Source organism: Brienomyrus brachyistius, chromosome 6 (genome assembly GCF_023856365.1).
Source record: "Brienomyrus brachyistius isolate T26 chromosome 6, BBRACH_0.4, whole genome shotgun sequence".
NCBI classification, from domain to species: Eukaryota; Metazoa; Chordata; class Actinopteri; order Osteoglossiformes; family Mormyridae; genus Brienomyrus; species Brienomyrus brachyistius.
In genome coordinates this window covers 14,703,891-14,718,488 of record NC_064538.1, presented here as the reverse complement: position 1 = coordinate 14,718,488, position 14,598 = coordinate 14,703,891, and the positions used below count along the sequence as shown (strand labels likewise).

Sequence of the window (14,598 nt, the reverse complement as noted above, 5' to 3'; positions counted from 1 at the left end):
ATGCAACTCCTCCAGAAAGACCTTTTCTGCAGACAAAAGAGAGCATCAAGAAATGCCACCTACATGGAGAGTTGCAGACACCCATCATCACAACACAAGGCTCTAGCATAACTGGCCATGATTCCCCTGACTTCCTCTTTAGCATACATAACATCCATCCATCCATTTTCCAAACCGCTTATCCTACTGGGTCGCGGGGGGTCCGGAGCCTATCCCGGAAGCAATGGGCACGAGGCAGGAAGCAACCCAGGATGGGGGGCCAGCCCATCGTAGGGTAGCATACATAACAGCATAAAGCAATTTTCAGTATATTAATGCAAGCGTGCTGTTTCTCACCAGTACCCCTTTTCTCGTTTGTAGTGAAAAGGCAGCGTTCTCCTGTGGGGAACCCAAAAGCCTGCATGCTCCTGGAACACGACACCAGATGACGGTAGTGAAAAGGCAGCGTTCTCCTGTGGGGAACCCAAAAGCCTGCCTGCTCCTGGAACACGACAGCAGATGACGGTAGTGAAATGGCAGCGTTCTCTTGTGGGGAACCCTAAAGCCTGCCTGCTCCTGGAACATGACACCAGATGACGGTAGTGAAAAGGCAGCGTTCTCCTGTGGGGAACCCAAAAGCCTGCCTGCTCCTGGAACACAACACCAGATGACGGTAGTGAAAAGGCAGCGTTCTCCTGTGGGGAACCCAAAAGCCTGCCTGCTCATGGAACATGACACCAGAAGACGGTAGTGAAAAGGCAGCGTTCTCCTGTGGGGAACCCAAAAGCCTGCCTGCTCCTGGAACACGACACCAGATGACGGTAGTGAAAAGGCAGTGTTCTCCTGTGGGGAACCCAAAAGCCTGCCTGCATGCTGGAACATGACACCAGATGACGGTAGTGAAAAGGCAGCGTTCTCCTGTGGGGAACCCAAAAGCCTGCCTGCTCCTGGAACATGACACCAGATGACGGTAGTGAAAAGGCAGCGTTCTCCTGTGGGGAACCCAAAAGCCTGCCTGCTCCTGGAACACGACACCAGTCTTTGGCTCGCATCCAGTCAACAAGACTCTGTCAGTTCTGCTCCGCGGAACAGGACACTATGGAAGATATAGTATTACCAAAATGCAAGATCTAATTACAACTGCCATCACCTAGAAAAGCCCAGAATCTACTTTCAATCCACCATTCAATACAGCAAATGAGAGAGTACGAGAGAACACGAACGACAGAAATCCTGACAGAAACAAGGAGGAGTGGCAAACCCTTTCTTGGCACGGCTGAATTCTTAATTGAAAGGATCTGGTGTTTTCACTTTGACAGTTCCCCCCCGTTTAGTCGTGTTAGACCCTACAGAGAAATGCACATTGGCCGAGGTCAGCGGATAATGCCACTAGACCCAGACAGCTGCCATTTCTAATGAGCACTTGCCTCAGGACCAAACTCACCACCCCACCCACCTGCCCGCTGCCTTGCCCCTCTTAAAATCCACAAGCAACTGAAAACGGTTACATGCTATCTGCAGCCTTAATTACCCAGTAAACCTCTTCACGTTTTCAACCAGAAAAATATCATTTAAAAACTACTCAAAGAAACCTGTTTAAAGAAAGAATTAAGAATGAGATTTTTGTTGGAAATAATCCCAAATTTGCACAAATAAAAGCCTATCCACAGACACTCCCGCAGGAGCAATACTGAGCATAGAGAGTTTCCATAAAGACACATACAGTATAAGGGAGGTCCTTTGCTTTTTCTCAGGGTAGCTGTTGGCCAGTCCCTATTCTATAACTTAATGGTTCCATAACTTTATGGGTTAAGAAATCCAATTGATTATGAGATAAGGGACTTTATTATCATTGTATCAGAAATACAATGAAATTTGTTTGGAAGCTCACAGCTCAGCAGCGAAGAGGGTTACATTAATGTACCACAGTAATACAGGATACAGTCTTGTAGATTTGGTATAAATATAATAAGCCTAAGATAACTAATAGTAAAATACAATATATATATATACACACAATACACATATATATTCAACAGTGCAGTCTACAGTGTGCTGGATGAGGAAAAAAATCCTACATCTTTTACAGATTTAGGTATTTGCAAGTCATTGTGATTTAAAGTGACATATCAGCAGCAATACAGGGGTGTGGAAGTGACTTAATGGTCAGTGTTCTGTACTGTGGTTATTCAACGGTCAAAAAACTGCACACTGAGTCCATATACCAGCCTTGCCAATGTCCTGTGACGTGACCCAACAGTTTCTTGCACTATTGTCTTCTGAGCCTAATAAAGGCACTTTTCCTCTGGCATATGGGAACTGAGCCATACTGAAGCCATACTGTGAAGATAGACCAGTTGCAGCCTGGTCCCAGCTCGCTTCAGGTTTCCACTGCAGAAGGGTTAGCTCAGTAAAGGAGGGTCTTAGAGAATGACTAACGTAAAACTAAAGAGACCCTTCACATGGTGAATCATGATTTGTGCTACATGCTAGTTTCCTCTAGCAAGTCTGTGAGACTCACCATCTTGTTTTAGCATCAACCACTAGCTCAATTAGTATACACTTGCATGAATTTGCTTGACAAATCGATTCTGTTCACAAGTTTTAAAAGTACTTCTTTTAAGCAGATGGTTGGAAACTTTCAGGATCCAAGTTATCTGTAATGCATCGATACATTGCAATGTGCGGTACAACAAATAATGAATAATATACAGAATACACCTGTTTTTTACTTCAGATAATCCATCTGCAGAACACCGGTATCTCTGTGAATTTCGACCAGTCAGATACAACCAGCTCGGTTTAGTCACAGTTTTGACCCAACTAACAAGCAGGGTCATGTCAGCGTTTGTACGGCTCGGGTATGGAAAGCTGTCAGTTTCGGGTACTTGGTGGCAGTGGAAATGTGTCATAAGCTGCTTCTTCTGTGCTGTGACAGGTGACCTGGCCCTCACAATCCCCTGACCAAAACCCTACAGAGCTAGTTTGGGTTGAGTTGGATCAAAGAGTAAGAGCAGGGCAGCCAACTTTTGCCCAGAATTTGTGGAAACTCCTTCAGGACTGTTGGAGAAGCATTCCAGGTGGCTACATCAGGAAGCTGGATGAAGGTTTGCCAACAGTCTGCAATGTTGTCATCAAAGCAAAAAGAGTCTACAATATCAGAACATTTTGAAATGTTTTCTGAGATGTTGAACACCCCTCATGGTCATTATAATATTTTATCAATTACTACGTCGCCTTGAGGCCTTTCAGTATAATGCGAATAATGCAGCTAAAACAGAGATAAATCCATTAAAAGCAGTTCATTCATAGTGTATCTCTAGCTACCTCAATGTGCAGAATATAACCAAAAGCTTTCAGTAAAATAAATCCTTTCGCCTGGACAGTCATTTCGCAGCCTCTGCGGGAAGCTGCCGGGCACCTCAATGCCAATTCTCTTCAAAGCTCCACCAAGCTGTGAGCAACATCTGAAGTTTCTAAACGGCCACGCAGGAGATCCGCTCCTGAGATGCTCGCTGCTCTAAGGCAGAGGATCAGGGCATCTCTCAGTCTCTGAATAACAGGCCGAAAGGCGCAGCTCCCCGTTGCCACAGAAGCGATATCAATTTCCACGTCTTCACACGATCAAACAGGAACAGATTAAATAATTTTAGGTATGAAGTAACGCTTTTTGTTCCATTGCCAACCCTCTGCGTGGCTCATGTGCAATATAAACACCAGTGAGAGAATTCACACATAGAAAATAGCTAAAGTATGTGCAGATTAATAAATAGGAGACATGGAGCAGTAGATGGAGCTTTCCCTGTCGTACTGAGGAACCACAGTTTGAGAGACCACACATGATTCTGGCACATGCATTTGTGCGATCGCATGTGTTAATGTGGATGCATGCGCAACACTCACTTCCACGGCGCAATATTGGACTCCTTCATCGTCGTGTGGGCCAGCGACTCTACAACTGTGATGTAAACTGTGAAATTAATATCAAGTTCGAGACACCGGCTGCGGAAGTCTGAGCGCGCAAACGCAGAAACGGAAGACCTACGCAAAACGTCTGTCACAGGCGCCGCCAGCGTTCCCCTATCAAAACAACAGTGACAGAGCACAGAACACGGCACGTGCCACAGTGTCCCTGAGCGGGCGCCTATTATCTTAACAGTATCACACATCCATTCTCACAATCCAGGCTAATGCAGCACATTAATCCAGGCTACAAACAGCGCAGACGCAGCCCGATCAGTTATCACAGCACCCCGCAATAAAAGCAAATTGAATGCAATTTCAGGTGGAGATAGACAAACGGCTTTTTAGTTATTTAGTACATTCTTTCATATCACCTGCCAAAGCGAGTGGCATATGGAGCTATTCTACCCATTTTCTCTGCAATTTCCCTTCTGCTTTATTTGCGTTCAGCCAAACCAGCCTAAAATCACTTCATTTTCTATCTTATAGCAGTGATCCAGTACCAAACCTTGAACATGACCCAAGAAGCACTGAAACTTAACCCTGCATGGGTTACGCCTGACTGCCATTTATAGCTATAAATCCAGATATGACACTTTGAAATATGGTCTTACAAAGGCTGTAGAATTTAAGTAAAGGTTTATAAACAAGACGTCCACAACCTGAATTTTACTGTCAAGCACATATTGAAAGGAAAATAGGCAGCCAATGCATAAAAAAGAGATTCATAAATCTAGCATTATTTGCAATGTTATGATCATTGTTGTGTTTATTATGCCTGCAGTGAAACATATTCAGATGTCCTCTGTTAATTAATTTTCTGCTTCAGTCTTCAGTCCTTTTAATTAATAGCTAATAATTAAATGAGGTGTTTTCCCTAAATGCCTCAGAAGCACATTTTGCAGTACTGTGAAGGACCGTACATTTGAAGTATCAAAGCTGAGTTATCCCCACATTGTGAATTCTGAATAGACACAAGGGCATTTCAAATGGTGGGACTAAGATTATTCTCACATGTAATCATTCAATATTCCAATATGGAAAAAAGCAACATATAAACTATATAAACTACAGGCAAATATACTGTACAATATCTTTAATGCATAATAGAAAACATCAGTCATTCATTTGGCAAATCTAGAATGTAACCACTGGGAAGCTGGAAAACCCAAATAAATGATGGATAAATACAGTTCTTATATAGTAGCCAGGAATGAATAATTTCACAGCACCTGACAATAACTAACCAACTACTCAGGACAAAATGTACAAAGTAACTGCGACTCTGCACGTTTGTGCTTATTCTTTTCCAGCACACAAAGACAGAGTGTGTCATACATCCAGCTGACAAACAGGCATATTACTTTTTTTTCAATTGCACATTGCATTCCTTGTTAAATCATGAGCTGACTGAGAGCTTAGAAATACATGCTTTCAGCCAGACAGCATCACACAGATCATGGGTCCTTCCATTATCACTTCATTGCTTGTAAAATATCGACAGAGACTTTCCCAGTCAACAGAATTGATTTGGTGCTACTCTGTAATGAATGTTACCACTGACGTGATCTGCAAGCATCATGTAGTGTAAATATGGTCATGTGATATGTGATATTCTCATTTGTAGGTAACAGCTCCCTAGGTCTGTCGCCAGATAGAGATGCTAAACAACGAGCTAAAATTTTATCCATTTAATATGTCTGGCTGGCTGTAATTACGAGAAGGCCACATATTTATGTTTTCAGTGTTGCCCTATTCAACTGTGTGACGGTCACCATCAAAATAAACTATATTTAAAATAAATAAATCAAATATGATCAAAATTAAACATACCTTGTGTATTCCACTGAAGTATTCATTATTTTAAGTCTGAAAGTTTTCTAACAAATCTATGTTACTAAAATGTATCTAGGTTGGACCATAAAAATTCAAAAACATAGAAAAGGTCCGTATCCATTCGATCTGAACTGTCACATACTATAAAAATGTTACTTCAACAATTTCAATGTCAATCACATGTGAAATCATAGTGGCGTATTGAGGGGCATTTTATCCTCTGCTCTACAGCTACGGATCTGAGTGCCAAGTCTGCTCTCTGTGTACTTTGCATGTTCTCTCCCTCATCGGCTCCTTAGCTTCCTCTCACGGCACACAGATGTGCAGTTAGGTTGACTGGCATTTGTAAATTGCCTATAGTGTGTGTGTGTGTGTGTGTGTGTGTGTGTCTGTGCATGCGTGTGTGTGCATATGTATGTTTGTGCATGTGTGTATGTGTGTGTCTGCGTGTGTGCGAACAAGCACTAGCTAGTGCTCTACGTTGCTTGTGGTAATTTCCAGGCCCCCAAATCCTGCAGTAAATACATTACATTGGATACATTTTTGTGACAAATAAACACATATTTCAAAAGTTGCTCTTAAGAGGGTCTTGCATTATTCCAGTAAGACATATATTTAATTACGCTTGACTGGGTGGTGATGAAATTCTGATCTAGATGTCACATCTATTAACGGTGACAGCATAAAGGTTGCTCAGCCTAGCAGCTTTAAATGAATATCATATTTCATATCTATCTTTCAGTCTCAAAATCTTAGAGTAATGTTGTTATTTACTTATGAAATTATTTTCCTAAGTCACTTCGTTAAAACTAATCGTATAAACGTATTGCTTAAATGTGCAGATCGTTTTTATAAGAAATGCTCCTAAGATTTTCGCTAATTCCCTAATAAAATAGAAGCCAAAGCCACTTTGCAATTTTAAACAAAGTTTTAAAGTTCACGGTTGCGCTGTCATGTAGGCTTACAGCATAGTATAATAAATATCTTGTTTGCATGCTTCATTCGGGGTATAGACCTGCAATGGGCAGAAAAATGGGTAGAAAAAAATAGAATTCTACATTTCGCGCAAAGAAATCAACCGAAATGCAAAAAAGATAAGAAAAACATTAGAGGAGTCAAACTAATTGGTTGACGATGGGCCCCTTAACCGGCGATGTCGAGATCGGACAGTCTGTATGATTTTATCACCTCGTTACTGCCATGGTTTCAGTCAGCGTTGTCCTTCCGGGAAATTCTGACGTTCTCGTAGGAATCAATGCCGTTGTACTTAGATTTTCGTTATCCCAAGGCTGCTCATAACTAACCGCATATTAAACATGATCCCATCGGTCTTTCCGTAACACTGAAAAATGCGATGTGTTTCTATCCTGTTATGCCAAAAGGTACATCCCTCTCAATTTCATGTGGTTCATCGGTGCTTCTCAAACAAAGTCAAACATAAAATAGTATTAATCTTAATTTAATCAGTAATTCACTTAATTATTAATAAGCTAGAATGTATTAATTCACTTAATTATTAATGGACTAAAGGCATAGTTAATCAACCAAATAATTAGATGACCACAAGTATGATTAAACACTTTATTACTAATTTTAAGAGACAAATAAACTACATGTACAACAGGAAAAAAAATCTAAATAAGGTGGTAAAATAATTAAAAGTAAACTTGCATAAAACTACGATAAGGACACACCGTAAATCTAGCGCGGTAAATCGGGCGTAATTAAAGAACTCGGCTGAAAGAACGCGTCTTATCGCACTGAGATGTACACGCAACCTGCAGACAGCCTCCCGTATCAGAGGTTACTGGCGAGACATGGTAAATGTAATCGGGTGGTCTATCTGCTCATTCTCTCCGACAGATAATTTGTGGGGTTGTGCCCTCTTCAGTAAGGAATGAGCATTCCCTGCCGGTCCATGTAGGCCTGAGATAAAAACGCATGGCAAGCTGCAAATGAACCTTTATTCACGGTACGCACGGCTGGGCTGTCCTTACATAATGCTGCCAAAGTACATCAGCCGTGACACCCACGACTTTTCAGCTCCTAATTGATGACAAATAATTATTTTAATTAAATCATTGTTAACCATACACCATTTATTTAAGTGTTAACCATTTTAATATGCATTAAAGTGTGTTCCTACCTTACGTACGTCACTGTTTTTAAGGAATAAGAGTATAAATGCAAAAAATACACATAATAACTTTGAGGACCGCCTGGGCTATATTTTATAGAATCGTTACAATGCTTCCGTGTGATTGTTCGCTATTATATAGCGAAAGGTAAAAGGGGCAGGAACCGTGTCAAGAGTTTCCTCCAGCTTGAGCTTATTACTAATTAAAAACATGGTAATCAGTCACATAAAGACATTACTGCTATAATGATCCATTTCTATACCCGGATGTCCTATGCATCATGAAAACGTTTATTCCTGCAACATATTCAACAACAGAAAAGAATGCTGAAAGTTTTGAGCGTAAATAAGGAGCAAAAGGGGGGAAAGTGCTGAAGCGCGCATTTTCATCCTATACACTTTATTTTTAAAACAATGACGTTTTGTGCACGCGATAAATGGAACAGCACAAACAGAGCTATACATCTATTGTACGCTAAAATAATACTAACAAGATAAATGATCATATTTAATTGTTTTTATTCTTAAACAACTTTGATCGGTCTTTTTAGCTTTAAATAACAGGACATACGAGACTTAACGTCATGCGATTATACGGCCTGAGCTTCCGATAAGAATTGAATTAGATAAACTGACAAATGAGCAGATGTGAAAAATGGTAAATGCAACAGAATAGCGTTTAAGTATGTTGCCCAAGTCCACTGTCCTTGGCGTTATTATTTTAGCGAGGTTCATAAGTATTGCATATGCCGGATAGGTATACATTCATGTAATGTGAAATATCTGCAGTCGCCCTTCTGCAATTTTCATTAGGCTACAAGCGTCTTACTGAAGTTCATTATATTTCTGCCAAGGACTCGAAAGTTGCGTATGCATTCTGGCATCGGATCACTTGTAGATTCCATAAGAGTCTAGTCTAGCCTGCTTAAGGAAATCTGTACCTTGATAATACATAAACTGTCCCGTTGATAAAAAAAAATATGCAGTCAATATTGTCAATACAGCAAGAACAGTTAATGGACATGCGATACTTTTTTAAAGGAGAGGTTTAATAACAGTTGCATAGCTGCATTAAAACCAAACAAATGTAATGTAATCTTTCCAAAAGAAAACATCAGCGACACTACGGGAGAAGCGTTGAGGATCAGATACATTACTGTTAGTTAAGGGGATCGGTTAATACTGAACTACACTGACTTGGCTGGAAGACATCAATCAATAATACAGAATACAAATGAAACGCTGCTATTAAGGGGGCATCATATTTGACATATGTGCCTATTTTGTCCCGGTTACTTCTTCGTCATAAATTGTACTTTTGGATTGTTTTATACAGGTTTTCCACGTTCACATTTTCACAAGATAAAGAATGTGGGCCAGACAATAATATATACCGCTAGACAGAATACAGCCATTAGTTTACGAGATTCCATCTAGTCATAAATATGATTCAGAGATGTCAACAATGGGGAGACGAAGCACCAGACCACTAGACAGTATTCAGACAACTTATATTTCCACTGCTCTACAAACCGCGCAACGAAACGTCATTAATCTACTATTTCAATTTCAACTAATATACATATCGCTAAACACCTGTGCGTTTAAGGAAAACTGATCATTCCTGGGTTCAACCTTATCAAATGAAATAAGCCAGCGAGGAAAGACTGGTTCGACGATCCAAGCGTGGCAAAGTGTCTGATATATAGAGGTGAATATGCACGTGTAAGTAACCGATACTAAAGAATAAAAAGAGGGTCTCAGTTTCAGCCGCTGTCACTATTAAGCGGCTCTCGCACCTCAGTAAACAGCACAGTTTGAACTACCTGTCCCAATTCCGCTATATGTTGTCCCCCGAAGGATACTTACGTGTACTGTTGAGGGAAACTGAGACTCTGTGTTCCTGGCGAGGATATGCTAAAAATAAGGATAGTTTGAATAGAGACGAAGCAGAAGATGCTGCAGAACTGAGCGTAGATCGCCATCTTTCCATTAAAATTCAAGAAATATAGTTAAAACACGATATTGACAGAGGGCTTGTCTTTCAGATGCGGCCGAAAGAGAAACGTTTGGGTCTGGTCGCTTGATATAAAAAGGCTCCTAGAGTTCCCCGACGTGAAATCTCAATCGGAAACGTTGCACTGTGTGTCGGCAGCTTAAAACAGGCGATTCGAAAACACAAATGCACTGACGCCACCGCCGGTGCTGTGGTGCCTCCGCTCGCCCCCTTGCTAGCTCTCTCCCTCGCTCAATCTCTCGCTCTCTTCCTCTCTCTCATGTAACAAGCACAGCTAGCGAATGCAAACCGATATATTCCCTCACATATTCGTACGCGACAGACGGGGACGCGCATTAAGCCACCCCTTCTTGTCCCATTACCCACGCACGTTCCAGTTTATTCCCACGGAAGCGCGCGGGAGAAATCAGAGGAGATGCTTGCAAATTAGTACATTAACCTGAAATTAAATGCGTTCATCCAATAATAACGGAATAATACCCACAGACCGTACAGGGAGGTAATACAAAGGTATACAAACAAATCTAGTTTTACAGTAAATTGTTTTATTTTATTGTATCAAAGTGCTTAAATTTGATAAAACTAAACGACTAAAACAATTTATTTAGAAATTAGTAAAACGTGTAGGCCTAAAACAAACGACAGGCAGCAGTGTATTCTAACTACGATTTTCACTTTTATAGTCTCGGATAGAAAATGTTTATCCTAAAAATCACAGATTTAAATGCTATATTACAAGAATCCCTTTATTTAGTTGGTCCGTCGATACTGATTCCTTTCGGTACTCGGGAAGATTTAATCTCGTCTAAACGTAACACTGAAGACGAAAGCTGTAGTATAGTAAAACTTTACCACAATTTCGGCATTCCGCACCATGTTCAAAAACAGTATTGATATACAGTAGTGTGCAAAAGTCTTAGGGAGTCAAAGGAAATGTTTAAAGCTTTATCTTGATAGTGAATGTAACTTTGCTCAGAAAAAAACACAATTTGACATTAGAATATAGGCCTATGCAAATGATGAGTAGCACAACAAGAATTTCTGAACAAGCAGAACGTTCTACCACAGTACCAAAAACCTCTCATGAGGTACCCCCTAGCCATTCTGTGAATTCTTTAAAATTCACCACCAGCTTACCTAGTTAAATGAATTAGTTAAATATGAGGTGCTGATTAGCCGAACATGGTATGCTACTGCACAAGTAAATAAATAGATGCATGGGTATATTGGATACAGGGGCTATGAAGGGCAGGCAGGCAGAGTTTTGACGATTACAAGGGATCCTGACTGACAATGACTACTGTAAGTAGCTGGGTGATTTTGACTCTCTAAAGCTTTTGCACAGTACTGTGAATGCTTTTAAAAATATTGAGAATATCTTCTAAATATTTATTATGTCTAGTGTTTGAGATCCTACTTTTATAGACGCATATGGTCTGAATATGGGTCCAAATATGCTGCTTCTATAAAACCAGAATTAATATCAGCCAGCTGAGTCATATCTGTTCAGTGTAATGAATTATTGTGCTTTTATCTTGATTGGGTCAGTTGTCCTTGACAAAGTATTGACTAATGAGAGCTGATGTCATCCATGAAAGGAATTAGCTCTGGTGTATCACTTGTGTTGTCCAGAAAAGAGCAGACAGTCAATCAACGTGGCAAAGAAGCCAGTTTGTTGGCTGCTGAAGGGTAAACAAATTAGGCTGCTGTGGAAGGGCTGACCTTAACTGTGACTGAAGTCAAATTTTTCTGACTGCCATTAACAATCAGCTTAACAGATTATTTTGTTTCACTGTTAATTAACCACCCAGCTTGCACAAAGCAGGCAGAAAGGCATCAGCATACCTACAAGTAATTTTTGTACAGAAATGATACGGAGGATGAGCTAGTTAAAACAACACAGTTTTTGTATTCTGTTCTAGAGTCAATTTAGGAAAATAGGTGCCACAAATTGTGTTGATCGAACGCAAAGTCGTTTGATAAATTCACTCAAATCATTTGAAAAATTCACTGGAGTGAAAAAATGGAACGCTGCACGCACTGTGAGACTACAATTTGGCTGCCGGTGTCTTTCATCATTGGGGATGCAAATGATGCATTGTGTTCATACAGGGGAGTGCAGAGAATGGCACAGTCCGCAGAGAGTGTGTAGCAAAGGCGTACAATAGATTTCATTAAGATACATCTTGCCCTAAAGGAACACAACCCAATTAGTCACAGTGGGGGGAAAATAAGCTACATAACATTAAAATGTACATTCGGGCGAGAATATGGATTAGTGGAGTGGTTCTATGTATCCAGAAAATGTTAGACTTATAAATCTATTGGTCATTTTTTCGTATTAAGAGGCGAGGCTGTATTATTTTCTGGAAGATGCTACGGCAGACTTGATCATTCTCTGTGATCATTTTTGAAAAGTGTAGTATAGTGCGATTACAGAACATTATAGAGGACCTTTCCCGGCCAACACATACACAGCAAAGTCTATGTTTCAGATAATAAGAAAAATAGATTATGTCACTGAGGACCCCTAAATGGGTTATATTCTCTTTGCTGTTGGTTTAGGCCAGGGGTCTCCAACTCCAGTCCTGGAGAACTACTGTCCAGTAGGTTTTCTATCCCTCCTGTCTTCTGATGAGTCACACCTGTTTTCAGGTAATTACCCGGAACAGGTGAGGCTCATCAGAAGCCAGGTAGAATAAAAAACCTATTGGACAGTAGCTCTCCAGGACCGGAGTTGGAGACCCCTGAATGAGGCACACCGTATAACTAAAATCTCAAGCTGACCAACCAAAGAAGTGTCACTGTTAGCCTATTAAATACTAGAAGCAAGGAAATTTATCCCGCTGCTTGTTGAGAATAGCTGCCAACGCATTTAGTGAAATACAGCCCATTCACGCCATTTCCTTCTATGGTCATGGTATTATAAGAAACAACTGTTGTCAGTTTGAAGATAAATACTTGTGATTACTGCAATCACTGCAAAGTGGAATTAATTGTGTTAACTGGCTGCTGCTTTGGTTTAATAAAGAAAAACAATCTAGATTCATGATATTAAAGAAATGAACAATTTGAAAATCTATAACTGCATATGTAATTTTTGTCACACCTGAAATCACAGACATATTCATTTATTCCTTCTGATTTTTATTGAATTACTTTGGACGTATAAACACCAGGAGCCGAACTGTGTAAATATATAATTCAAAATATGTATGGGGGGAAAAAATTGATAAATTCATGAACACAATTTACACACAGAAATATCATACACACATTGAGACTGTAATGTACAGAAGTGCATTGTAATTGAATTCCTTTGTGTTAAATGTTCCATTCTAATAGTCCAGAAGTATTTTCTGTCCTTTGCATAAATGAAAGCAAAGGAAAATGTAATGAATATGAAATCAAACCACTGTTGAGTTTGTGATGATGGAACAATACTGCTGGTAATTGTGTTTTTCTTCAAAAAAAAAAAAAGGTTGTTCCTCCAGTACAGAGCACAGAGCAACATTCATGGTTTTGCACCAACTGGAAATTATCATCACAGTTTAAAAGTATGTCAAGTATGTATAGTAATATATATATATATATATATATATATATATATATATATATATATATATATATATATATATACACACACACACACACACACTCTGCTGTGAAACTAGTGCATTTATTCTCAGGAAAACAGAGCTAGATACTTGAAGTCATTAATAACTGGTAGATTATCAGAATATTTGACGCAGTAATAAAATCCAATATCAATGATGTCAGCATGATGTGTTGAAAATTTCTTGTACTGAAGCAGTGCCAAATCTATGCACATACAGCTTTTTAACTCTGAAAAGAAAAGCTGTAATACAGATGCATCATGTTTATACATCATCTCTGACTAGTAACTGCGGTCTTCTGTTAGCTGAAACCTAGAAGTTCTGAGGGATGAGCCCTGCGCATCAACTGTTCCTGCCTCTCAAGTCAACCACACATTTATATCATTCAGCTTAGCCAATCAGATCTATGACTACATGTAGGTCACTTGCCTTGCATCTTTCCACAATTACAGATCTCATGAGAAGCAGGACCTTGGTTGAAGTTCTTTGCTGCGCTTTTATATGGCATTACCTGCCAAGCTGGTGTTGATCTGGACAGCAGAGGAGAAGTATGAAGCTATTTTGAGTTACTCTTGGGGACTTCTATTCTATGAAGAAGCCAGAATAGGATGTCATTAGAGAAGAATTAGTCATATCTTTTTTTTCTTGTCTTTGGACCATAGGTCTATATGTCCCTGTGCAGGTAGAGATGCACATTCCCTCTCTTGTGCCAAGACTGCATACTGTGTGCTGTGATGCGACCAGGTTTTCTGAAAAAAAATACAGGATGCACTTCTTCAATGCCTCAGCAAAACTGGTTATGAGTCACGCTGAGTAGCGAACAGCTTGGCACTAGGTCTCCACAGCTTCCAGCCCACCCATTTTCACTCCCAGAAAATGCTTAATTTCCGGGTAAAAAAAAAAACACTGGAAAAGCATGAATACACATAAAATCCCTACCTACAGGCTTAAATGGTAAAGCCACATATAATTGCATTACTTTTAAGGTAAGTGGTAGAAGGAACTACATTAAATAACTATATATTAAATTTTCTCACGATCAGTCCCTG

The 14,598-nt window shown here is 39.9% G+C and overlaps 1 protein-coding gene across 2 annotated transcripts in view; it reads right to left on the bottom strand.

Moving 5' to 3' along the window:
* cacna2d2a (calcium channel, voltage-dependent, alpha 2/delta subunit 2a) overlaps positions 1-10,226 on the bottom strand; it is a 240,381-nt gene extending 230,155 nt beyond the window's left edge. For both annotated transcript variants that reach the window (XM_049017367.1, XM_049017368.1), the window contains exon 1: positions 9,785-10,226. In XM_049017367.1, coding sequence (XP_048873324.1) covers positions 9,785-9,900 — 116 coding nt within the window. In that variant the 5' untranslated portion in view covers positions 9,901-10,226. The remainder of the gene's footprint in view (positions 1-9,784) is intronic.
* Positions 10,227-14,598: the final 4,372 nt, after the last annotated feature.